General features: G+C 33.4%; 1 protein-coding gene across 1 annotated transcript in view; it reads right to left on the bottom strand.

Annotated features, from left to right (window-relative positions):
- Positions 1-222: 222 nt before the first annotated feature.
- The window catches only part of LOC103590290 (exocyst complex component 1), a gene marked incomplete at both ends in the record, with an annotated part of 47,601 nt that continues 21,671 nt past the window's right edge, over positions 223-26,152 (bottom strand). The window contains 9 exons of the mRNA XM_008572499.1: positions 223-417; positions 2,909-3,108; positions 5,034-5,217; positions 8,834-9,062; positions 9,592-9,668; positions 11,188-11,295; positions 11,882-12,045; positions 18,520-18,625; positions 24,451-24,600. Of these exons, the coding sequence (XP_008570721.1) occupies positions 223-417; positions 2,909-3,108; positions 5,034-5,217; positions 8,834-9,062; positions 9,592-9,668; positions 11,188-11,295; positions 11,882-12,045; positions 18,520-18,625; positions 24,451-24,600 (1,413 nt within the window). The remainder of the gene's footprint in view (positions 418-2,908; positions 3,109-5,033; positions 5,218-8,833; positions 9,063-9,591; positions 9,669-11,187; positions 11,296-11,881; positions 12,046-18,519; positions 18,626-24,450; positions 24,601-26,152) is intronic.

The raw sequence follows: 26,152 nt of genomic DNA, 5'->3' as shown, positions 1-26,152 counted from the left end.
CAGAAAGAAAACAAAGTTAATGCTTCACCATTAATATGACAGAAATACAAAATAAGCATGAATAGCCATATAAGCTTATTAAATATTATTCCTTTCTTCCTCACTGTACTTCATGGAATTTTCTTCCTGCTCTAGATCTGTAGAATTTCTAGAGGAATATTTAGAGATAAGCAGTACATGTAATTATCTTCAAGCCAGGATGACCAAAAGAATCAAGCATACCTGAAGTAAGTTCTCCTCTTCACATAAGTGTTTGTCAACCTTTTTGTAGAGGTTATCTAGACCTTTTTTTACTTCCTTTCCAGGATACTCTTTAATAACTTTACGAAGCTCTTGTTTGTTAAATGCAAGTTGGTAGCTTACTTCCTCCTCTCTTATACCCTGTGCTACTCGAGCCTCAACGCCTTCAAAGAAATGCTTCAAGGAAATGAAAAGAAATATTGGCTAAGAACTGCTTTTATTGTCACTTAAATTTTAAAAAAATCTGATTACAAAATAGGATATATCCACTGTGTAAAAACTAGTGTGTGAAAGTATAATGAATAAAATAACAATCACCTATTATCACATCCTTCAACAGATAACCATTAGATTTCCATAAGATATCCAATAGAGAACCATAAGATTAGATTTCCTTCTAATCTTTTGAGGTGTGAATATATAAATGAGGTTATAATTTCATATGTTGCATTTTCCATTTAATATCATATTTTTTTCCTAAGTATAAATTTTAAAGGCTGCATAATATTCTATCCAATGAATTAACCATAATTAGTTTGTTCATTCCTCCAGTTTTGGATATTTAATATCCTTCCCTTTTTTGGGAGAATTGGTAAAATCTAGTCAGATTTTAAAAATATCTATTATAAATACATTTATAATAAACATCTTTTGTATATATGTACTTACCCACATTGCTGATTACTTTCCACAATAAATTTCTAGGACGATAATTACTCAATTGAGGAGTATAACTATAAGCATTCTGAAGATTCTTCAGATATACAAATTGCTTCCCAGGAAAGCTCAATCAATTTATGTTTCTTTCTTTCTTTTTTTAATTTTAATTTTCTAAATTTTATCATTACACAATGTAAATATTTTCAATCAATTTATGTTTCTGTCAACAGTGTGTGACAGCTACTTCACCATACTATTATCGGCATTATTGCTGATTGCTGCCAGAGTGAAATAGGTTTATTTGTTGTTTTATTTCAAATTCTTTGGCTATAAATGAAGTTAACTTCCTTTATATATTTAGTAGTGATTCAGAACCCTTGTCCATTTATAAATTAGGCTCTTAGTGTTTTTCTTATCTATTTTAAAAATATCTTTTATATTAAATATACTGACTCTGCTGTATTATTACAGATATTCTTCACAGATTGTCTTTTAAATATGCAGTTTTATTGATTGGCATACCTATATTTGAGCACTATATGATTTAATACTGACAAGCCCCAATCCCCTCTCATTACTTTTTTCTAAAATTTTCTTAGCATAAATAAATTAAAAAATAAAATAAATAAATAAATAAATAAAATTTTCTTAACAATTATTTTATTCTTCATTAAATTATTTTTTTGATAAGTTTATTCCTGTTTCTTTTAAAATTTTGTTTCTACATAAGCTTTTATTTATTTATTTTGTCCTTTTTGTGACTGGTAAGCACCAGCCATCCCTATATGGGATCCGAATCTACATAACCTTTTAATTGGTTATTCCTGGCATACAAGAAATAATTGTTTTTTGATATATTTATTTTGAATACTGCCAATAATTTTACCAGAGACCAATAATTTCAAAGTATCATATACAAGTAATGATAATTTTGACTTTCCTTTCCATATCTCTTATTTGTGTTCTAGGTCTTGTTACACTGGCTAGAGATTCAATAAAAATGTTAAATAATAAAGGATCTGGTAACGTTTCTGCTTTAAATTTGACTTCAAGGGAATGCCTCTGATGTTGAAGTTAAGTATTATGCAGCTTTCCTTTCCATATCTCTTATTTGTGTTCTAGGTCTTGTTACACTGGCTAGAGATTCAATAAAAATGTTAAATAATAAAGGATCTGGTAATGTTTCTGCTTTAAATTTGACTTCAAGGGAATGCCTCTGATGTTGAAGTTAAGTATTATGCAGGTTTTGAGCATGAGATAGAACTTTTATCCAATTAAAGAAATATCTGTCTGTTCTTAAGTTTAATAAAGAATTGGTTCTGTATTTGATTAAATGTCTTTTAAGTATTTGAACTATTGATAACCAATACATATTCTTTATGTGACTCTAATTTCAAGTTACAAACTTATACAGGATGACTAATCATATTGTTTGAAGGGTCCATTTAAGCTTCCACTATGTTGTAAGATTCTCTAAAACCACCACTTTTTAACTTTAATTATCAGACTTGCTAGGGGAAATGACTCAAGTCAGGAAAGAAAAGGAAAGGAAAAAAGGCAATGTACAAAACAATTTTTGGTTTTCCTTTTATCTTGATATGATTACGTCTGTGAAATTTTCACCTGAACTAGGCATAAAGGTTGGCCATTTTGAAATAAGAAATGGGAAAGAGTCTGGTATACTGGAAAAGCCTAATCTAAATTCATTGCCCAGTGTTGCTATTTATAAGCTATTATAACCTCTGGCAAGTTTATTTACTTTGTTTCTTCATTTGAAAATGGGGATAATACTATCTTAGCTCACATCATTGTTCATAAGAATGAAAAGAAATACTGTGTATAGAGCTTCTAGAACTGTCTGGTACACTGGAAGTTTCAATAACTGAGTCCCTTCTTCTCTCCCTGCATCAATACATAAGCAAATTTAAGATAAATGTCTGTATGTTATTCATATGTAAACAGATGTATACAGGTTCAAAACCAGGAAAAATAATGAAAATATATTTACATTTAGTTTTTCAAGAGGTTGTCCTAAAGAGTAAATGACATAAGACTGAAGGTGATCTGTGTATTTTTGCTTGGCTTCTTTTTTTTCAGCTTCTAGACATGAGATTTTCAAACGAGAAAGAGTTGCAAAAATATGGTGGAAGTTTTCCATCATAACCACATCCCTGGGTGTCTTCTGACTTTCATTTGCTACTTTCTCCACTAAAATCAAAACAGAAAAAATAACATCTTTGATTTATGAGTATGACCATATTTAGCTATAAAACACATTTATATCATTTTTTTTTATTTGTAAGTTTAAGAATTAAGCACATTTCTGGAATTAATAAACTGTACAGGAAGGTATTCACATCTACCTGAAAAGTCATCCTGAAACAGACCCACGGCATACCTATAAGTATGACCATATTTAGCTATAAAACACATTTATATCATTTTTTTTATTTGTAAGTTTAAGAATTAAGCACATTTCTGGAATTAATAAACTGTACAGGAAGGTATTCACATCTACCTGAAAAGTCATCCTGAAACAGACCCACGGCATACCTATATTTGAGCACTATATGATTTAATACTGACAAGCCCCAATCCCCTCTCATTACTTTTTTCTAAAATTTTCTTAGCATAAATAAATTAAAAAATAAAATAAATAAATAAATAAATAAAATTTTCTTAACAATTATTTTATTCTTCATTAAATTATTTTTTTGATAAGTTTATTCCTGTTTCTTTTAAAATTTTGTTTCTACATAAGCTTTTATTTATTTATTTTGTCCTTTTTGTGACTGGTAAGCACCAGCCATCCCTATATGGGATCCGAATCTACATAACCTTTTAATTGGTTATTCCTGGCATACAAAAAATAATTGTTTTTTGATATATTTATTTTGAATACTGCCAATAATTTTACCAGAGACCAATAAAATAAATGATACATGAAAGACTATGCTACCATTAAAAATGATTATGGTTATCTATATTAATTGACAAGACACTAGGATTATAGAGTCAAGGTGCTTCCAAAACAGTGTATAAGGTGTGTGATAAAATTTTTATATTATAAATAAATGATACATGAAAGACTATGCTACCATTAAAAATGATTATGATTATCTATATTAATTGACAAGACACTAAGATTATAGAGTCAAGGTGCTTCCAAAACAGTGTATAAGGTGTGTGATAAAATTTTTATATTAAAGAACATATACACAATACATGCATATACAAGGGTACTTCAAAGAGTTCATGGAAAAATATAATTAAAAGATAATATGACTCTTTCCATGAACTTCCTGAAGTACCTCGGTATACAAGAGAGGGAGAGAGACATTGAATAGTTTGTAAGAATAAAAAGTAAATGTTATCTCTGTACAATGAGATTACAAATTATCGTTATTTTCTTCTTGATTTTTAGAATTTATTTTCAATTTTTTGGGGTATGTAATGAGTATATATTACTATAGAATCAGATAAAGCAAAGCTGCTTTGAATTTTAAAGGAAAAATCAGCCATACGAACACTCAAACATGAAATTTACCTATCATTTCCTTAGGCTTTCTTCCAATGAAAATGTGTTACTTGCAGTTGGCGAGATGATTGAACTTCTGTCAACTTTTTAGCTTTTAAAATTCCTGACTTATGTGATCAGATCATTTATTTCAAATTAAATGTCACATCCAAATTGTTTCTGTAACTTAATTGTGGGATCTAACTAAGGAAGACTGTAAATTATAATATTTTAGCACTAATCTCCCTTGTATAACAGAATGAAATCTAAGGATTAAAGAAGTGAATTGATTTGCTCCTGCTCATCATCTCCAGAAGGCACTTATTAAAATGCAAATGAAATCTGGGAGGTCATTTTTTGTGTTTAAAAAATGATTTTCAATTCTGCATAGTGGTAAGCCCATATGAACTCTAAAATGCAAGTGGTTTCTGATAAATATGAATAAGTTTTATGTACTGCTTATTTTTCAAATTCAAGATATCTTTGACTTCAGAAAATCTAGAAAAAGACTATAGAATATGGAAAATAATACACATATCAGTCTCCAACTTCCAAGTTTCCAGAAATACTAAAAACGATAACCACAAAAATTCTTTAGAACATAACAAAAGCTTACCATTAACAAACACTCCTCTGATAAGTTTGGTATATGCTTTATCTAGATCTCCACGACGCTCAGCATTTTTAAAAATTGATTCTGCGAGTCCAGCAAATTCTTCAAATTCAGCAACAAATGGAAGAATTCCTACTTTACTCTTCTTTGAGATCTTTACTTCTTCCATTTGCCTTATTTGATTACTCTAGTTAGGCAGAAAGCAAGGGAGAGAAATAGTCAAGCAACTTATAAACTACAATTAATTATAAACAAATGTACACATCATAGAGGCAGGACGCTATGTAGTACCTAGAACATTTTGGATGCCTCCTAATTGAAGATGAATCACAACAGGCATAACTAAGAAAACTAATTCTATAGATTAAAAAGTTTTATTTAAGAAAATAAAATCAAGGAAAAAAAATCCAAATTTTAAAACAAAGTACAATCAAGGTTTGTGAACTTCAAGTCTTTGTTCAAAGTAAAAACAATCAATACACACTTCTATCATTTATGAAAGACAAGTACAAGTCAGTTGCTCATTTTGGGTCAGAGCAGAACAGATACCACAGCACATATAGGATCTCTCCAGGTTATTTATGGTTGGTGGCCATGTGGCCAAGTTTGAGAACCATGGCCATTTCCAATTCTTATTGGTCTAAAATTTCTATTTGGATAGACAAATTCTCTATTTTGGGGGTGTAGGAACAGAGAGAGAAAACAGGCGTTACTATTGTGGATTTGTATTATATAGTTTTTTCCCATATGTTTTTTAGTTATTACTCTAAGTTAGTTCAGCAAAGTGCTTGCACATGATGGTGACGAAGTGCAAAAAGGATGTTTCACATATACAGGATCCAGACATCTGGATTTAAAAAAATCCATGGATTCCATTATGGTTCTATGTAATTCTTAGGGGATCTAGATATACAGTAAGAATTACGCTAACAAATGCTGTCTGGACCATTGCAACTTCTACCTAAAATTTCATTGTGTTGAGATTTTGGGTGTATAACTTGAAAACCATATGACATATGGATTAGAAAAATAATTACTTCTAGGCTATAGGCATTAGTATAAGAAAGCCTGGTTGACTATTGTTAGTTATTTCATGTTATCTTTACTAATGTTCTATTTCATCATTATTGATAACTATGAGGCGTAAAATTGCATATAGTAGAGGAGGTAAGACTGCAGGTGCTAGAACCAGACTTCCTGGGTTTGAATACCAGCTCCATCACTTCTTAACTGTTGACCTGGGGAAAGTATAACTTCACCTCTGGAAGCACCTACCTTATGGGAGGGTGTATGTGTGAGGATTAGATGAGATGGTATGTACAAAATGCTTAGACCCATGCCTGACACATAGTAAGTACTTATCTATTAATGCTGGTCTATTCTTACTAAGCTGTATGCAGATTTTTGTTCTGTGTGGCATTTAAATGTACAGCAAATAGATCAAAATCTACATATCCTTGAACATTAATAGGAAATATTCTAAATGATAGTTGTCCTCTCTGGCTTTGTGACCAGTAGGATAGAAATAGTACAGTCATTTAAAATGAAAAGAGCCATCAATGAACAAATTCTGACAAAAATCATCCAAATTTCTCTCAAGCTGTAGGTATACATTATTCCTAGTTAGTTGCCCAATCATACTGCCATCATAAAGACATGGAGGTTGTTGAATGTTTAAGACTACAACTTTGATGAGAGCCTCATATCACTTGTCTGTCCTTTGTCCATGGCAATTTAATCAAATCATATAGTTCTCAAAGGTTTAGGAGTGCAAATCTATATCACTATAGTGTGAGAAACCTTGAAAAGCAAGTTAAGAAACATACTGGAGTGCACAGTCCAGCCTGGTAGTAACTTATTGTGTAAGTTACTTCTAATTTTAGCCCTGGTTCAGGTTAGGCTAGCTTTCTTAGCCCTGGTTCTTGAAGAACATCAGATACTTTGGACTTGGGCATCAGATGAAACAGCCAAACTCAGGCGCTATCTGTTTCATTTTCTGCAGCCATCTGGCATTCATGGTTTTTTTGCTCAATACACACAGACCCTTCATTATCTTTTCAACTTTTTTATGCCCTAGGTCCTGCTCTTGTCTCAAATACCAAAACATACAACTTATTGAGCACATACACTCTATCAGACACCATAAGAAGAACCGAATTAAAATAAGTGAGAGAGATAACAGGTGGCAGAGGAGCAATCCTTCTCTTTAGACATCTAAATATGTTTAGATATTTACAATCATTCTTTAGATATACATGCAATTTAGGAGAAAATGTGAATTTACACTTTTGTTTAAGTTACTTCATTTCTCTATTGCCCTGTCTTGAGAGAAACATGGCCATTCTCTAATAAGTTATTATTAATTACTACTACTATTATCATGACCACTGCCACCTCCAGGACCATTATAAGCTATCAATTAATAAGAAGCTCTTATTCTGTGCTAGGCAATGTGCTAAGCACTTCATCTGAACCCACTTCTACATCTACCTGACACCACATCCTAGGTTCTACTGGGTTTACAGATATTATTTGAAGTTATATTTTTACTGATAAAAGCAACTAAGCCTTCATATTCTGTAACTGTATAGTGTCCTTATGATTTAGTGCTCCAACTGTGGCCCATGGGACTCATTTATCTTAGCCTTTGGTAGCTCTTCCTTTTCTTTTTGGTTGTCAGACTGCAGTCAGACCTTCTTGGTTTATCACCACTTCTGGAAAGGTAGAGGGGTGGGAACGAGGGGGGAGATAAACCCTACATGGGCAAATTTCACAGTATTTCAAATACCAAGTGAAATAATTTTGGTAGGGAAGGAGGATTAACAAGCCTATTGAGATGACATCTAAATTTCTACTGTGCACCTAGATTACTATTATACTCTCAAAAACTCAATAAATATTTTTTAAAAGTATAAAAAAATGACATGGGTGAGAAGGGGTGGACTAACAGGTACAAAACTATGCTATCTACCCTAAGTGAATCATTGTGCAGTGTACGCATGTATTGAAACAACACACTGTACCCCACAAATACATAAATATAAATAAAATTGAAAAAAAGAAAAAGAAAAAAAATGACGTGAACTTTAATTGCCCTTAACATTTTTATCTCCCATTATTCTATGGAGATTTAAGAGCTAGATTTAACTTAGTGGTTACATAGTAGAAATATTCAAATGATACACGTCCACGACTTTTACATAATTAAGTGCATCAATAAAATAAAACTTTTTTTAAAGGTCCGGGCCCATCCCAATTCATACATATAAGTTTACCAAAAACTAACAGACAATAAGAATGTTGTTAATAATTTTTTATACTATTGGAAGGAGGAAAATGATGATCAGTGGAAGTTATTATAAGAACAATGTATTCTTAAAATAAAGCAATATGATTATTAAAGCTATTAAACTATTAAATATTTAAAATAAATAATTTAAACAATCATTGAAAATAATCAAATTAATTTTCTTATTGGGATATACTGAAAGAAGAACAACAACAATAAATCCAAGTGATAGTTTCAACTGTTTCCTTAAATCGATGGTCACTGATAAGTAAACTGAGATGTCAGTTACCCACTGGATCTCTTAAGCAGCTGCTGCCACTATGCCACCTATTCCAGAACTCACCACTATCCAACTAACTCTGTTCATACAGATTGCTGCCAACACCTGCTTTAAAGCTTTGGGGGAACATAAAAAATAGATCCCCAATAGAAAACTGTAGATCTCCTGATTTAAATACATTTACCTATTTTTTGCAATGAATAGAATTCTAAGTTGTTTTTTAAAAAAACTTACAATGCATTTGTCAAAGTTCCTTTTGACAGTCACCAAAACATTTCCCAATGTAGTACTTAGAAATGAAGCAGGGTCCACGTTTTGTGCAGTCCACACATGATGACTCATTTTGACTAGCATGTAAAGGGAATTAAAGCTATCAATTTTGTCTCCTAATGCAATTAGGTTGTTCAGTTCTGGCTCAATGCAGCGAAATATTTTAATCATCATTTGGCGGATCATATCTTTCCTGTTTAGAACACATACAAAACATAGAAAGTTATTACAAGCTTCAGGGGAATTCACCTTTAATCTACTGGATGTGTACAAAATGGCTAAAATTTGATATTTGATAACTAAAAATGTCCAAATATGATGAACTAATTATTCTACAGCAGTTTTCAATATAAAAATGTTTTACTGAAGTTAAGTTCTATCACTCAAATTAGCTTTATGTCATTTCTAAGGCTGGGTTTCTTAAATGTGCTTTCTGATTTCTCAGAATACATTGCAATTTAAAGCCTACCTCCAACCCACAAACTTCAGAATTGATTGCATTTTTTTGATTACTGGAGCAAAGAAGAGTTGAAGAGCTTTAAAACAGGACCAACTTGAATTCAGTAAAATGTCTGATGAGACAATGGACACACATGTTGGTGCTCTGAGTGCTGTCAGGTTACTGAAAATCCTCTGGACCCCTCAATGAGCAGCACTCCTCCATGCTTCAATTTGAAGTTTATTTTTTCCAAAATAAACAATAGAGTGTAACAAACACATACTCAGATGAAACAGGCAGCGATGCGCAAGAATTATGTAGCCGTGTTAATGTTCCTCCATCCAGGTCCTCTGTTTCAGTCTGCAAAAATTATTCAGATACTTTACATAATAAAAGACCAATAATTTGACTAGTTTATATAGCAAAAGCCTGCTCAGTCTTAAAATTCCTAGGAGAGAATACATTATGAAAAATAATGATTTTTAAAGGAAGTATTACTGATAAAGCTATATAGTTTCATGTGCTATTTAAGTATTTTCATGAAATGATTTGTTCTTAGATTTTATAGAGAATTATTATGGGCTGAGAAGTTGTATTTGTGTGTGTGTGTGTGTGCCCTTAGGGAAAGGAGTGGGAAGGGAGGGTGCAGGAGGCTGGGCGTGAGAAGTTGTATTTGTGTGTGTGTGTGTGTGTGTGTGTGCCCTTAGGGAAAGGAGTGGGAAGGGAGGGTGCAGGAGGCTGGGCTGGGGGGTAGGGTGGTATGGGAACTGAAGGGCGCTCAATAAAAAACCAGAAAACATCCAAAAGCAACTTTCAAAAGAGAATTTTAAAAATAAAGGAAATCTCATTAATCATTCTAATAAAACTCTGGCATTTAAAAAAATGCTATCAAAAATTATTACAGAAGCCAACAAGTAAGCAAATTTACCACCACTACCACCACTACCACCATCAACAACAAACTCCCAACCATTTGTAATAACAATAAATTTCTCATTCATTTTATGGCTGCTTTTTATGTTGGTTGTCTGAGGCACAAATTTTTTTTTTTTTTTTCCTTTTTGTCTTTTTTCGTGTCCGGCAACGGATCGCAACCCTCAGTGTTGCGCCCGTACCGGACCGGGACCGGCAACGGGATCACAACCCTCGGCGCTGCGCCCACACCTCGCTCAGCCAGTGAGCGGGAACTGGTCTGTATGTGGGATCCGAACCCTCGGCGGGAGCGCCACGGCGCTCCCAAGCGGCGCACTGTAGCAGTGCGCCACCGGGCCGGCCCCTGAGGCACAAATTTTTAAGATGACCTTAATTTTAAAAAATCGCTCTATTTGCATTGTTTTTAAGTTCTTAAAAATATTCTAGAAAATCTTTCATTTTATTCTCCTACATGTATGCCAACTGACAGGCATGCTGAACAGGCATTATTATATCCATTTTACAGAAGAGGAAAACTGGTGATTAAATAATTGGTTTAAGGTCTCACAGTAACAAAGCCATATGAAGGATTCGGACTCAGATATGAGGTCTCTCTTTCTTTCTTTCTTTGCTACACTCAAACACCATCCTTTTTTAAATTATATTTTTCTTGATAACTACTAAAATGTTAAAATTGTTTTTGAAATAATGTTCTTTGCAAAGTAAACTATGACATTTCTTCCCCTCACTAATTTAGGGAATGTTTAGGCTTAAGACACTGTACAATAATAAATTAGATGCCCAAACTCCAACTATCCATCTTGTGTTATGACAAAAACTGTTTTAAAGATCTTTACATCGTAAATTCCTTCATTTTCTATTTTGATATTAAAATTGTGACCACATATTAATTAGGTTAATTATATTGCAGATCATAAATACTAGCCAAAATAAATGTGAGCCATACCATAGTTCCAGGAATACTTTGATGTTGCTGCAGTTTGAAAAATTTACTTATGAAGTCCTGTTCTGCCAGACATAGAGGCTCCAGTTCACTTAGTACCTGTTCAAAGATCTAAAGAAAACCAAAATGATCGTATAATGAAAGAACTGCACCAAATGCTTAAAACAAGATTCCACATTTAATTCACTTTTCTGCAGGGACAATGGATCAAAAATCTCAATCCATGGATCTATAATCTCAACAGAATCCCAAAGACAAACTCTTCCAAGATTGACAGGGCAATGCAGTATTATCAAGGTATAACAGCCACAGAACATACCTACAATAAAACTCAGTTATTCACTTCAAGTCCGTAAGGAGGAACACAAAGATAAACTTTTAAAACCTACTTAGCTTCAGAAAAGTTATTTCCTCTTTACTTTGTTGCTGCTCTAACAACTTAGACTTGAGATGCCAGAACTTCATGATTTGTGACAAATAACTGTTAATAAAGTTTTTATGTTATTTAATTGATAATTCATATTTTAGTTGCTATTTGACTAGTTTTTTTTTCTGATTTGATTCAGAACTGGAAAGACAGTTAATGTTCAAGAGAGCCAAAAGAGCCCAAACCTTTGAACACACTTAAAATAATCACAAATTTTTGTTAGAAAAGAAAACTAATATTAATGTTTAAGAAGTACTTATTTTATTTTACCTTATCAAATTTGGTTCTGTCAGCAACATCGAGATCAGAGGCAGACATGTTTCCCATATCCAACAGAGAAGATGACTGAGATCTGCGATTCCCTGAACTCTGAACACTGAGTTTATTTAGACTAGAAGTAGATCCAGTTAATTTCCCAGAACTTCCATGAAGACCTAAGAAATAATAAAACTTTGAAAGTTGTGATCTTCATGAATAAAAGATCCAGAGTATAAATCAGGGCTACCTACTACTGTTTTGGTCTGCCAGGGCCCATATTAGCACACAAGTCTACCATGTAGGACAGGTGGTATAGTGTCCTTATCTTTCATTAACATTTGTGTCCTATTCCTGAGCATATTGTAAAGAGAAGTGAAACTATACAGATCCACAGAACAGAACTAAAAGGGACCTTAAAGATCATAGTCTATGCCCCGTTCAGTCCCATCATAAAGTGCCTGGTGATATCTCTCGATAAGATGAGGGTTTCTTTTGCATTCAAAAGATAGATATATGGATAAAGTACCATGTTAGTGTACAAGCTACCATGAATTTGTTTATATTTTAGAACTGCCATATCCCAATATTACTTGCCTCCGCATTAAAATAATGTATTAGGTTGACCCACATGAAACTACCAACACTTGATCGTTTTGCCCTACCAAAAAAAGTCAGTTACATATAATTCAACTTAATATGTTCCTGAACCCAGAAACTCTGCTTTTCCAGTAAGTGAACTGATTATGTACAGTTCTTTAAAAACCAAATGAGGAGAAAAAAACACCCTGGAAAATTGTTATATTTAAAATACAACTGAAATGTAATGCATACATCACTAACCATATTAATCTGGGACATCTGTGTTTAGGTAGAATTTAGGTGTCCATCATAGCCATGAGGACAAATAAAAACATGTGGCTTGACAATATCCCACTTACACCAAGGAATTCAAGGATTCAATTTTTAGAAGAAAATGTGATATTTTCGTCCAGAATTAACATAAACAATAAATAAGATATTTTAAAAACATTCTCCTTGAACACTTCTCCATTAACTTGTACTATTTGCTAATGGTCTGAAGGTACAAAGGAAGACATCGTAAGGACAATTAAAGACAAATTTTGGCTTCATTATGGAAAATCTGACCATATCCATAAGCATTTTTATAGAGTTTCTAAACACAGCCTGAAAACAGAAGCATAATGGTTAAGCCTTTTCATAAATTTCTGACACAAAATTCTACTACTCGCCATATAATTTTAACTATATTACATATTTCTTGGATGTAGCCATACCACTACCATCACGTTGGTTTTCTTTCCACAAAACTTAATTCAGAGCAATCAATATTTTTGGTGTTAACTTTTTTCAAGACAAATAACTAATTTTTAGACATTAAGCAAACATGCTTTGAGAATACCTACTAATACACTAAGCATACTCACTCTCTGTTTCCTGTTTGACAGCATTAAAGTGGCAAACAGGGATCATGCTGGAGCTAGACAGCCAATCTGAACAGTACTTTCTGGTGGCCTTACGGTGTCACTATGCTATGTTCATCAGTTCCAGAGCAAAGCCTAATATTTCATAGTTTGTTTTTTTTGTTTGTTTGTTTGTTTTTAGTAGCCAATAAAGAATACAGAGTTACTAGTAGTGTCCATTAATTATAATTTGGGGCTCATTAAAAACAGTCTATATCATTTATTAGTAACAAGTGACAGTACTGAGGTAAATTTTAAATATCTTTAAATAATCCCCTCTAGAATATAAGCTTTGTAAGGGTAGGGTCTTTGTTCACTGCTGCATTCCCAGTACCTAGAACTGTGCTTACTATATACTAGGTAATTAATAAATACTTATTGAGTTAATCTTCCAGTTGGCCCTGAATTCAGCCTTATATTCAAGACTCCTTTTGGAATCAATAAGATTTCTTAGCTTAGTGGAGAAACAATGATAAAATGATTTTGGCCTACCATTTTTAAGATTTTGGAATATTAAGTAGGAGGGAAGGCAAGGGACTAAAATTAGTTCAAGGGACTAAAATTTCTTATATATTATGTATACTATATCTTAACTGTAGAAAGAAAAAAACTGATGATTTTAAAAATAATTACTAAATTTCCTTTGCCTACCATATCAAGTATATTTGTAGAATATAGCAACACATGAAAAAAATTATGCACCATGATCAAGTGGGATTCATCCTAGGAATGCTAGGATTGGTCAACATATGAAAGTCAATAAATGTGATACATCATATCAATAAAATCAAGGACAAAAACCATATGATTATCTTGACAGACACTGAAAAAGCATTTGACAAAATTCAACATCCCTTTGTGATAAAGACTCTCAACAAATTAGGTATAGAAGGAAAGTATCTCAACACAATAAAAGCCATCTTAGCAAGCCCACCGCCAGTATCATTGTGAATGGGGAAAAACTGAGGGCTTTTCCCTTAAGAACAAGAAAAAGACAAGGCTGCCCCATCTCACCATACTAGCCACAGCAATCAGGCAAGAGAAAGAAATAAAGGGCATCCAGATTGGAAAAAATGAAGTCAAACTGTCCCTATTTGCAGATGACATGATACTACATATAGAAAAACTTAAAGACTATGAAAAAACTCCTACAGCTGGTTAATAATTTCAGTAACATTGCAGGATACAAAATAAATGTCCCCAAATCAGTTGCATTTATATTCTCCAATAATGAGCTAACAGAAAGAGAAATTAAGAAAGTAAGCCCATTTACAACAGTCATGAAAAAAATAAAATACCTAGGAACCAATTTAACCAAGGAGGTGAAAGATCTTTACAATGAGAATTACAAACCACTATTGAAATAAATTAAAGAAGACACAAAAAGATGGAAAGACATTCCATGCTCTTGGATTGGAAGAATTGACACTGTGAAAATGTCTATACTACCCAAAATGATCTACAGATTCAATGCAATCCCCATCAAAATGCCAATGATATTCTTCACAGAAATGGAAAAAGTGGTGCTGGGGAAATTGGATATCCATATGCAGAAGAATGAAATTAGACACTCATCTTTCACCATATACTAAAAGCAACTCAAAATGGATTAAAGACTTAAGTATAAGACCTGAAACTGTAAAATTACTAAGGGAAAATATAGGTGAAACACTTCAGGAACTAGGTCTGGGCACAGACTTTATGAATATGAGCCCCAAAACCCAAGCAACAAAGGAAAAAATGAACAAATGGGACTATATCAAACTAAAAAGCTTCTGCACAGCAAAGCTGTCATTTCACAATCAACAGAGTAGGAGAAAATTTTTGCTAACTATGCATCTGACAAGGGATTAATATTCATAATATACAAGGATCTTAGGCAATTAAACAGTAAAAAAACCAAATAACCCAATTAAAAAATGGGCAAAGGAACCGAATAGACATTTTTCAAAGGAAGACACATAAAAGGCCAACAGGTACATGAAAAAATGCTCAACATCACTAGTCATCAGAAAAATGTAAATTAAAACCACACTGAGATCACCTCACCCCAGTTAGATTGGCTATTATTAAAAAGACAGAGAACAACAAATGCTGATGAGGATGTGGAGAAAAGGGAACGCTCCTACACTGTTGGTGGGGCTGTAAATTAGGACAACCACTATGGAAAACAGTATGGAGGTTTCTCAGACAACTTACAGATATATCTACCATACGATCCAGCAATCCCACTTCCAGGTATATATCCAAAGGAATGGAAATCATGATGTCGAAGGGATACCTGCACTCCCATGTTCATTGCAGCTCTGTTTACAATAGCCAAGATATGGAACCAACCCAAATGTCCATCAATGGATGATTGGATCACGAAACTGCAGTATATACACCATGGAATACTACTCTGCCATAAAAAAGAATGAAATTTTGCCATTTGCATACAACAAATGAATGAGCTCGGAGAAACATATGTTGAATGAAATAAGCAAAGCACAGAGGGATAAATACTGCATGTACTCACTCATAAGTGGAAGCTAAGAGAGAAAGAAGGAAGGAAGGAAAGACCACAGTAGTGCACTGGACTCGCAGAGGGAGAGAACATACTTAGGGATACAAAGTGGAGTGGGGAAAGGGGGATGCGGATGAAAGTCGGGGTAAGTGGGTGGGGGACATGGGGTATAATCACAATTATGGTAATGGGCATGCTGCCAGTATGGATCTGGCCATCAACTCTTGGGCATGAGTGGTGACAATTAGCTTTGTAGCCCATGAATATTCATAACCAATAAAAAATATATATATAATTTTAAAAAAGAAAAACAACCACACCCTGAAATATATCAATCCTGTGGGGAGAAATTCCATATCTTTGAGAATATCACAGTAAACCTACTAACCAAAAAAGGCAATGACCTGGCATCTTAACATAGTTTGAATTATTGGAACTAAAAAAGACTTGAGTCAAAACTGATTCAAAAAGAGAAGAGTATTTCCCTGATTCTCTATGACTATACTGACTATACAGTTTCTTTTTATAAGGTATATTCAATCTGACTATTCTTATAAGCATCAATTCTCATCAGCATTTGTGACTCAGAATTTTCAAAGCAAGTAAAAAACAAAACAAATTTAAATTTCATTTATAATTACTTAATTTTGATTCACTGAAAAGTTATCTTTCCAAAACTTCAGGTTTCCATTTTAACTGTAATTACTATTAAAGATTAATTTAAACATAATTTGAATCACTGAAAGATATCTTTGAAAAAACTTTACGTTCTACCTTATTCAGAACTTCTCAAGTCATTTGTATTTAACTTAAAATTTATTTTTAAAATGCTGACTAGCAAATTAGATCTTCAAAGATGAACCAAACTGTTTTTATCCTCTGAATTTTTTCTTCTCATAGCCGATATCAAAATAATTGATAGTATAATTTTCTATGCCATCAATTGTCACAAATTAATCTCCTACTCTTTAGTATTTAATAGATACACAGATGAAATGTAATTTTAACAGTTTTACAACTATAAAAGTGCCATCTTAACCTGTATTATGTGAATTAAAAATATTTTTAACAATTTAAGAAATTCTCGGGGTAAGAAAAGAAAAAAATTAAGTTTTAGGTTACTGCAATGATAAGATCCTGTTGTACTCGATTTAAGTTATGTTTTTATTATTTAACTTATCTTAAGGAAATTCTTAGACTTGACCAACTATTATGATATTGGGATTAATGACCTACTTAGGAGATAATTTTAGTATTTCCTTTTCACCTCCAGTTTTCATATACTAAAGAAGAGTTCTCTAATATTGGGATTATTAATGACCTACTCAGGAGATAATTTTAGTATTTCCTTTTCACCTCCAGTTTTCATATACTAAAGAAGAGTTCTCTCAGGATGAAATGGTTCACTGACAACTGGACAAATATACTTAATGAAAACAGTAAACATGTAACTGCATTAATAATATCCTGTTTACTCCAAAAAAAAAAAAAAGCATAACATATCCACAGTGAAACATTAACAAGGATATAAACACACTGCTGCTGTTTAAGAACAATTAACCTTTAGGATGAGTTAGCATTTCTGTTTCCAAAAGCCTACTGTCCCAAGATTTTTATGATTATCTTTAACAAAATGTAGCATATTTACACACAAATTCAAGCCATTTCAAAAAAGCAATATATTAGTGTTGCATTTTTAAAAAACAGTGAATTACAAAATAATTACCCATTAAAGATAGTCTTCTCTGTCCTAAAGAAAAGAATGGAAATGTGCTATCAATTTTCAATCCTGTTTCCTGATTACTGAAGTTTCTTAGGGAATAGGCTCCTTTCAACAAGCAAATGCTAAACTCATTATTCTAAAGGGGAGTTATGCAGACACACTGAAGAGTACACAATGTAGCCATTTAAGGCCAGGTTTTGACTGGAATAGGCACAGAACTTCATCCAAAAGGAACTCCACAGATGGGTACATGCAAGAGCAGAATGTGGCCTCAGCAAATCACGTTCCTCATAACTTAATACTTTCACTGGCTATTTTTTCAAATAATATTTGTCCATTTAAAATATTTAGAAGCAACAAAAAATAACATGCTTCAAAAAATCTCTTTAGAAAAATAAGGCATAATTACAGGAGAAATTCTGGTAACATTTTTTATAGCTCCTTGTCAGGGGAGAAAATACTTTTTATTTGATTCAAAATAGCCAGTGAGAAGTAAGAAGCCAGGAATCACTTTCATTTCTCTGTGGAAAGCAATGATTAAAGAGATCAGTGACCTGCCCCAACTGTTATAAGGTCTTTTAGGGAATCAGAAACTGGACTCTCAACATTTGTCTCCTAGTCTAAAACCTTCTCGACTTTGACTTTCTTTATCAGACTGCACTTAATTTTCTTGCCAACTACCTTTCCTACAAAGATATATTTTTAATTATAGCATGAATAAACAATTGCTGTCAGATGCACATACTGTATAGAATTTTAATTAGTAAAAAACATATTTACAGACATACATATTTGATCTATGAGATACCAATGTATTAGATCTCCTCTTTATTGATTCTACTGTATCTTCTTCCACCTAGCTTAAAAAGTCTTACAATTATTTGTCATAAATAAAACCATTTTTAACAGTAAGACAATGAACTGACATGCCTAAGCTTACCAAACTTCTTGCTTTCTTTAGTTGTTCCAGTCATCTTGATCTTTGCAACTTCAAAGAAGTCTTTGATTTCTCTTTCATACAGTCGGGATAAATAATCCATGTAATTCTTAAAATAAAAGTAACAGGTACTTCTTATTAATAAAACACATGACCATTTCCATTTTTCAATCCCCCCAAATCCTTCATGCTTGTTTTAAATTTTGTGGTCCAAAACTTTGATGCATCTCATAGGACAGAATAGGTTATTCTGTCTTTAAAAAAAATTGACCAGGTATCATAACCTTAACAATTTACAAACATACAAAGTCAAACATAATCACACATATTTTCATTTTTATATTACCTTTTGCATATTTTAAATATTGTTGCAATCATACTGTACAGGATATGTGAATCAGAGCAATCATGTTTCTCCAGTCTTACACTAATGACAGCACAGTATTCTGCTTTGTGTTTACTACAATTTAGTAAACTAATCCCTTAACGGCAGGACACTGCAGTGGTTTCACAATGTTTTGCTATAATAGACAATGTTACAATAAGCTTTTCATCTCTAATGAATTGTTTCCTTGGAATAATTTCCTAAAGGTGAAATTACATGGTCATAATATGGGAACCTTTGGGACTCTTCCTCCATACTGTCGTGTTGCATTAAAAACAGTTATACTAATAGTGTCAACGGCACTGACATTTAGTTTCACTAAGCCTTTGTCAGCTTGGGGTGTTACCCCAAAATAGTTTATTTTCAGTAAGAAGCACATTTCACGGTTTTCATAATTAATTTATTTTCTAAAAACAGATTTGATTAATTCTCACTTAAATGAACACATCTATTATTTAGCATACAAACCAATTTCTTCATCATATCTGCTTATCACATAAAAATATTTATAAAAATATACCCTCAGGAAGGGTTCCTCAACAGTAGGAAATCATATATTTTTCTTTTTTTTTCCTTTAAAAAAATTTTTTATTTTATTTTGTCAATATACAATGTGGTTGATTATTGTGGCCCATTACCAAAACCTTCCTCCTTCCTCCCTCTCCCCCCTCCCTCCCAACAACCTTGTATCCGTTCAATTGTCTATCAACTTCAAGGAACTGTAATTGTTGTGTCTTCTTCCTCCGCCAGAAATCATATATTTTTCCAAGTCCTAAGTTAAATGCCATACACACAGTTTGACTAAATTTAAATAAATCCATAGCAGAAAAATTATACCCAGCTATTCTTTTAAATTTATCATGGAATCTAAGCTTCAACTTCCTTTATTATTTCAAATTAATATATCCACTTTTAGAACACATTTACTTTGCTTTAAAGATCAGGTACACCTCTGAAAAGGTACACAGTATGTAAATATTTGAATATCGACTCATAGTTCACGACTGATTTTCTTAGATATTTTATAGCTATAACCTTATAAAATAGTACTTGGACCAAACGTAATACAGATTCTGACCTTTTTCAATTTGTAGGTTATATACATTTCCCACATAATCTCTGTAAGAAAAGTTAGTCAAATGGGCAATTCCTTCCTATAGTCTTTGCATAACTTTAAAAGCAAATGTAAATTAACATATATCGTAAAATTAATTCCTATTTCATTGCGCTGTCTCACTTTTTCAATGGGACTCAAATGACTAGATAGATACATTTTTTCTGCTACTCAGGAGAACTCATTGATGGGGAAAGGCCATGGGCAAGTGTTACACTACCATATTAGTTCATTCATTTACCAAATACTGAAAAAAGTCTCCCACTGTAGGTATATAGTCCTCTCAGCACCTTGTATACAGCACCTTACTTAATATTCAACTATCCTGAGTTTAAATACTGTTATCTCAGGCAGTCTTTTCAATTCTATGCTGACTGTACAGTCTTCCAGACACCTCCATGTTTTACTTTTTCTTTGCACAATAAGGCAAATTCTATAAATATGGAACTGAGGTTGAGAGAAGATGTCTGAGTAATCTTCAAGACTGACTGCCAATCTCAGGAGGTTATTAGGAGAGAAAAGCTCATTTCCTACCCAAGCATGGGTGGAACAGCTCTATTAATTGCATAACCCAGAGCCAAAGTTAGTGGTTGTAGTCCTGGGGAGAAGGGAATCTGGACAGTTGAACTACATGATTAAAGCACCTCTCTACTTTCCATAGACTCTAATTATGTATACCAAAAATCAGGGCTTTGCTTAGATTCAACTTAAGTACAAGCTGGGGGCAGTGACTAGTGATTCTTATCCCTAAAGAATACGGAACAAGCTTTTTCCGTTCCTGCGAAAAAGACCCAACCAAGTGTAAACAGCTATCTGGACTTAATTATTATTTCTTACTAAAGGAACACTGGTTTGTTTGTTTCTTTTCTCTCATTCCTTCCTTCCTTCTTTCTTTTTTTAAAATAAAATTCCTGTTTTTGACAACCCTTCAGCAACCAAATTAAATCAGGAGGTAAAAATACATATTCTGTCAAAAGCTCAAACCACAGAATCAAGTAACATTCTTGGGAAATAAATCAATTTCATTAAAAAAAGCTCATTAATACTGTCAAAAATATACTCTGAGCAGAGAATGATTCCATAAATCATCACTAGGCTGGCTATAGTTTCTTCACCTTAAATTATATACATAAATACTGCATTATATGTAAAGACAGAGCAATAATACTCACTGAGAACACAATTAGGCAAAAAAGCTTATTGATTACTTTACTTATTTGAATATTCACTAGGGGACAAAGCACTTGGCACAAAACTCTTAAGGCGATATAATTTACATTTAATTATTCAAAATATTAATCCTCTTAAAACTTCTAAAGGCAAAGAATTCCAGTAACGCAAATATTTTTCCTTACGATATCTCCAAATCAGAATTCTGTTGAATGAAAACAAAACAAAATATAACACAACAGCAGAGTTGCACTTAATAAACATTCTGAGAAACAAAAATAATCTTACTTAAAATAGCTAGCTAGATAAGATGTACATATAAACACCTCAGGAGATGAATATTCTTTTTGAAAAGCATTTTTTTAAGTTACAATTTTAAAATATTATTTATTTTACCATGGTTTATTGACCTCAGTTTAGAAGTAGAAAAAGCTAGATTTTACTTTAAATGGGCAATTTTCAAAGAGAAAATACATGAAGACTGATATATAAGAATGTTGAACATGTTGACATCAATGCATTGATAGAAATAGAAATCTGCCTCTTTCTTACTATCACACTTTTCCTAACCCTTCTGCCGTTTCCTATAGCATGAACCTAAGATACTGGATAGTACTGCCTTTACATGAACTATTTCCATATAACATCAATGCATTGATAGAAATAGAAATCTGCCTCTTTCTTACTATCACACTTTTCCTAACCCTTCTGCCATTTCCTATAGCATGAACCTAAGATACTGGATAGTACTGCCTTTACATGAACTATTTCCATATTCTCACTCCACCGAGATAAAATATATCACTCTTTCCAATTCCAGAAAATATTTTAGGGTCATTGTCTGGCTAGGCTACGGCCTGGAAACCTCACAGTGCCAACTGTCTAGCTCTTAATCCTGTTTGTGAGGCCAATTGTAAAGCTACTCAGCCACGCTAGTTGTTGGGCTCTTTTACCTGCAGGTAATCCTGCTAATTGGGCCGATTGTTGAGCTAAGGCTGGGTCTGGAGCCACCTGACCCCTCAAGCCCATTCACAGACTGAATCACAAACCCTTCATACACCAGGCTGGGTCACCAGACCCCCCACACATGCCAGGCTGGGTCACCAGACCACTTCACACAGGTCTATGAGGTAGGCAACTGGCCAAAAGGTCCTTGGAGCCATAGGTTGGAAAGCATGGCTCTTTCTCCTCTTTCTCTCTCTCTCTCTCTGTCTGTCTTTGTCTGAAGAACACAAGAATAGCAACAAAACTAAAAAGATACATTGGTGCACATACACACTAACTCCACACACACACAATTTGCCTACATGGACGTACTGAACCACACCCAACTGGACCCAAGGTGAGGGCCCTGACCAGATTATTCTATTTTCCCAACAGTCATATTATCTACATAATTACTATTAGTTATTGAAATAGCTTACGCATTCTTCGATTTTTTATTTTTAAACTCCAAATTCACAAAAACTTACAGATAAATGATTTTAAATGTCTCTCAGGGTATTTCAGAATTTTAATTAAATTGCTTTTTCAGCCAGGACTATCTAGATTATTAGCTATTTATACATTTAAGTTATATAGGTGGCAATTCTTTAGCTCTATTTTTAAAAAAGATTTCCATACTAAAGTTCACAGCATAAATGCCAGAAAACTACTGCCCCTATGGCTTCCTGCTACTATAGCCATTTATTAAATCTAAGTCAGATCATGTCATTCCACTGCTCAAAGCCCACCAACACTTCCCCTCCTCACTCCTCAAGGTCATGCACAGTAAAAGCCAAATCCTTACTGTGGTCCACAATCCCTTCCAGATCTGCCCTGTGCCCCACCCAGGCTCTGTCCCTGTCTTCTTGTGCTCCAACCACACTGGTCTCCTTACTGTTCCTCAAGCATACCAGGCAAGCTCTGCCTTAGGGCACTTGCTCTGTGCCTGGAAAGCTTTCTTCCAGAAACCCCCACTGCTGTGCCCCGCCCCCCCACTTATTTGTAAAATCTGTGCTCACGTGTCACCTTCTCATGACTCTTTCTCTGCCTACCCTATTTGAAATCATACGCTTCCTTTCCTCAGTCCTGGCATTCCCTGCTTTATTTTCTCCAGAGCACTAAGTGGCACCTTTTTTTTTGTCTGTCCTTCTCTAGAATATGCACTCTGAGAAGGCAAGTATTTGCCTGTTTCCTTCAATACTGTATCTCCAGCATTTAAAACAGTGTTAACACATAATAGGTGCTCAATTCATTTATTTAGTGAATATGTGAATGAATGCCCTCATCTTCTCCAATTGCTGGATTCTGATCAGTGGTATGTTATCACTGTTCTTATCTCCCAGCCTAGCAAGTTTGGCATCATCCTGTTCCTTCTGCCTTTGGAGTCTCTCTTTTGGTTTATATTCTCTCTCTATTCCTACCATCATCTTCCTGGTTCAAGATTTCATTTCATCTGAATTATAACATTAAGTTTTTAATTTTTTCTATCTAATCTTGTCCCATACTCAAAGAATGCTGTTAGGTCTCATGGCTCATCTTTTTCAATAAAATTTCTCATTGCTTTAGAATATGAAATTTCTGCTTCAGTCACACTTACCTTTCTCATTGTCCTAGGACGAGGGTATATTTTTCCCACCTTTGTCTGCACATCTTGCTCTCCACCCCCAGAATACCCTTCCTCTTAATTCTGGTTTATCTAATCCAGTCATGTAAAACTCAATTGAAGTACAGTATCTTCCATGAAGTTTTTCTCATGGCTTCAGGACTTGGATTTCCTTTCTCTAAACTGCCATATATTTAAACTCATTTCCAGTTTAGCACTTAATTTTTGCTGTGTATGTTTCTTCCCATTCAGATTTAAAGCTCTTTAGAGGCAGAGTTTGTTAGGCCACAGGTGCCTGGAACAGTGGAATGCCTGCTTAATAGAGTCATGTTAGAGGGCAATACACCTCACTCACACATCTTCATACTCCGTAGTTCCTATATTGCACATAAAGAATCTCGGGAAATAATTATAACATTTAACTAAATTGAATGATGCTTCAGGCAACAGTATGGCTTGATATTATTTCATACTGAAGTTCAAAATTAGCTCTTTATCCAAGTAAATAAAATAAATATTATCCCTGGTTTATGAGGACTCAGAAATTCAATTATTTTCTTCTTTGTTGAGAACATGTTATAGTATTTCAAACTTGGGCAACTGAATACACAACATCTTGATTCTAAAAGATTATGCTTATACTTGATTATGCTTGAGTAACTGACATCAAATCCATACCTTTGTTAGTCCTTCATATTTGCCATAATCTGTACTCTTTAGCCACTCCATCAGCTTGGCATATCGGAGCAAGTCTCTATGAAATGGATGATGATTGGGTAAAGTCAGTTCAACAGAGTGTTGAGCAAGAGTTGAACTCTGATCATGACCCTAGAGTGAGTAAATAAGTAAATAAATATCATCGACAGTATAAAAAACCATTGTTACAAGTGAAAATTCTGAACAACGACCAAATGTGGCCAAGCAAAACCAACAGGACATAAAGTAATAAAAACCAAGTACTTACTTGTCTACTTTTATCATCCTGTGTATATCAACCAAACACCACCACCATAAAATAATCATAAATACGCAAGAATAGCACTCTGATAAAGCAGCTACTCGTTCCATCTTCTAAAGGAGTTCAGAATGAGTGTTTTAATAAAGGTTGTTTCTTCCATACCATATCATTTTACTATTTACTAAACAAATAAATGTCTTGATACAGACTGCATTAAGAAACATACCAAGTAGGGAAGTCATTCAAAACAAACTGCCTACACTTCTGGTATTCCCATTAGAGTCTACAAAATTTAAAACAACAGATAAAAATATATAAGATATAGAATTTTAAAGCTAGGAAGAAATATAGATGATATCCTGGAAAGCTCTAATAAAAATGTAATTATTATTTTTCCATTAAAGTGACTTGTTAAATCACTACATATGACTTTGTTTTTAAATCATGACAAAACTTTTATAAAGTAAATTAATAAGTTAACAAACAGCATTAGATAGATGATGTCTTGACTTTTGATTTGGAAAATACAGACCTTGTAGACCATCTGATCCAACAGCCCTGTCTTCTAGAAGAAGAAATTGAGGCTCAAAGAGTTAAGTTATTTTCTCAGTCACACAGGAGGAAAGCGAGAATTGTCAACTTGGTCATCTGAGTCTCAGTCCTAGCCCTGTCTTCTAGAAGAAGAAATTGAGGCTCAAAGAGTTAAGTCATTTTCTCAGTCACACAGGAGGAAAGCGAGAATTGTCAACTTGGTCATCTGAGTCTCAGTCCTGTCTTCTTTTAAAAACACGTCAAACAAAATAATTTTAACCTGAGTCAAAAATATATTTGCCTACTAATTACTAGTATCCAAAAAATAAAAAAAAATAAGAATCTTCCCAGCCCTCTTTTGAAACAATCTAGCTCTCCTTCTCTGCTACTTGACATGTGTCATGGAACTCTTAGTCACTCAAGTCAGTAATTAAGAGATGGAGACTTGAAAGATTACAGGAATAGATGCCCTTCGAAAAGATAATTTCTCAACAACAAGCAAAGGGCAAAACAAATCAGATTTATCTGAAGTCATTCTCACTCAATCTGATTTGTCTAGATGGTCAGAAATTATTTACTAGTATTTTGTGAAAACTGTATCAAAATGATAGACTGCTGGAGTTTTGGATTTGGTTAACTAATTTCCTGGTAAAGTTACTCAAAACTAATTATAAATGTGTTTATACTGTTGATATACATTAGCTTAATAAGCATCCTGAATTTAAAGAATTAAATTCTTTTAACTTAAAAGAGATTTATTTTATCTAATTTATATGCTTTACTACATACACAAAATAAGAACTTATTGGTTGTGAGTTGTTTTTTTTTTTTTTTTTTTTTTCCTTTTTTCGTGTCCGGCAACGGATCGCAACCCTCAGTGTCGCGCCCGTA

This window comes from Galeopterus variegatus, unplaced genomic scaffold, assembly GCF_000696425.1.
Source record: "Galeopterus variegatus unplaced genomic scaffold, G_variegatus-3.0.2 Scaffold793, whole genome shotgun sequence".
In the NCBI taxonomy this organism is placed as follows: Eukaryota; Metazoa; Chordata; class Mammalia; order Dermoptera; family Cynocephalidae; genus Galeopterus; species Galeopterus variegatus.
Note: the sequence above shows the minus strand (reverse complement) of the source record. Positions and strands in the feature narration are given on the sequence as shown.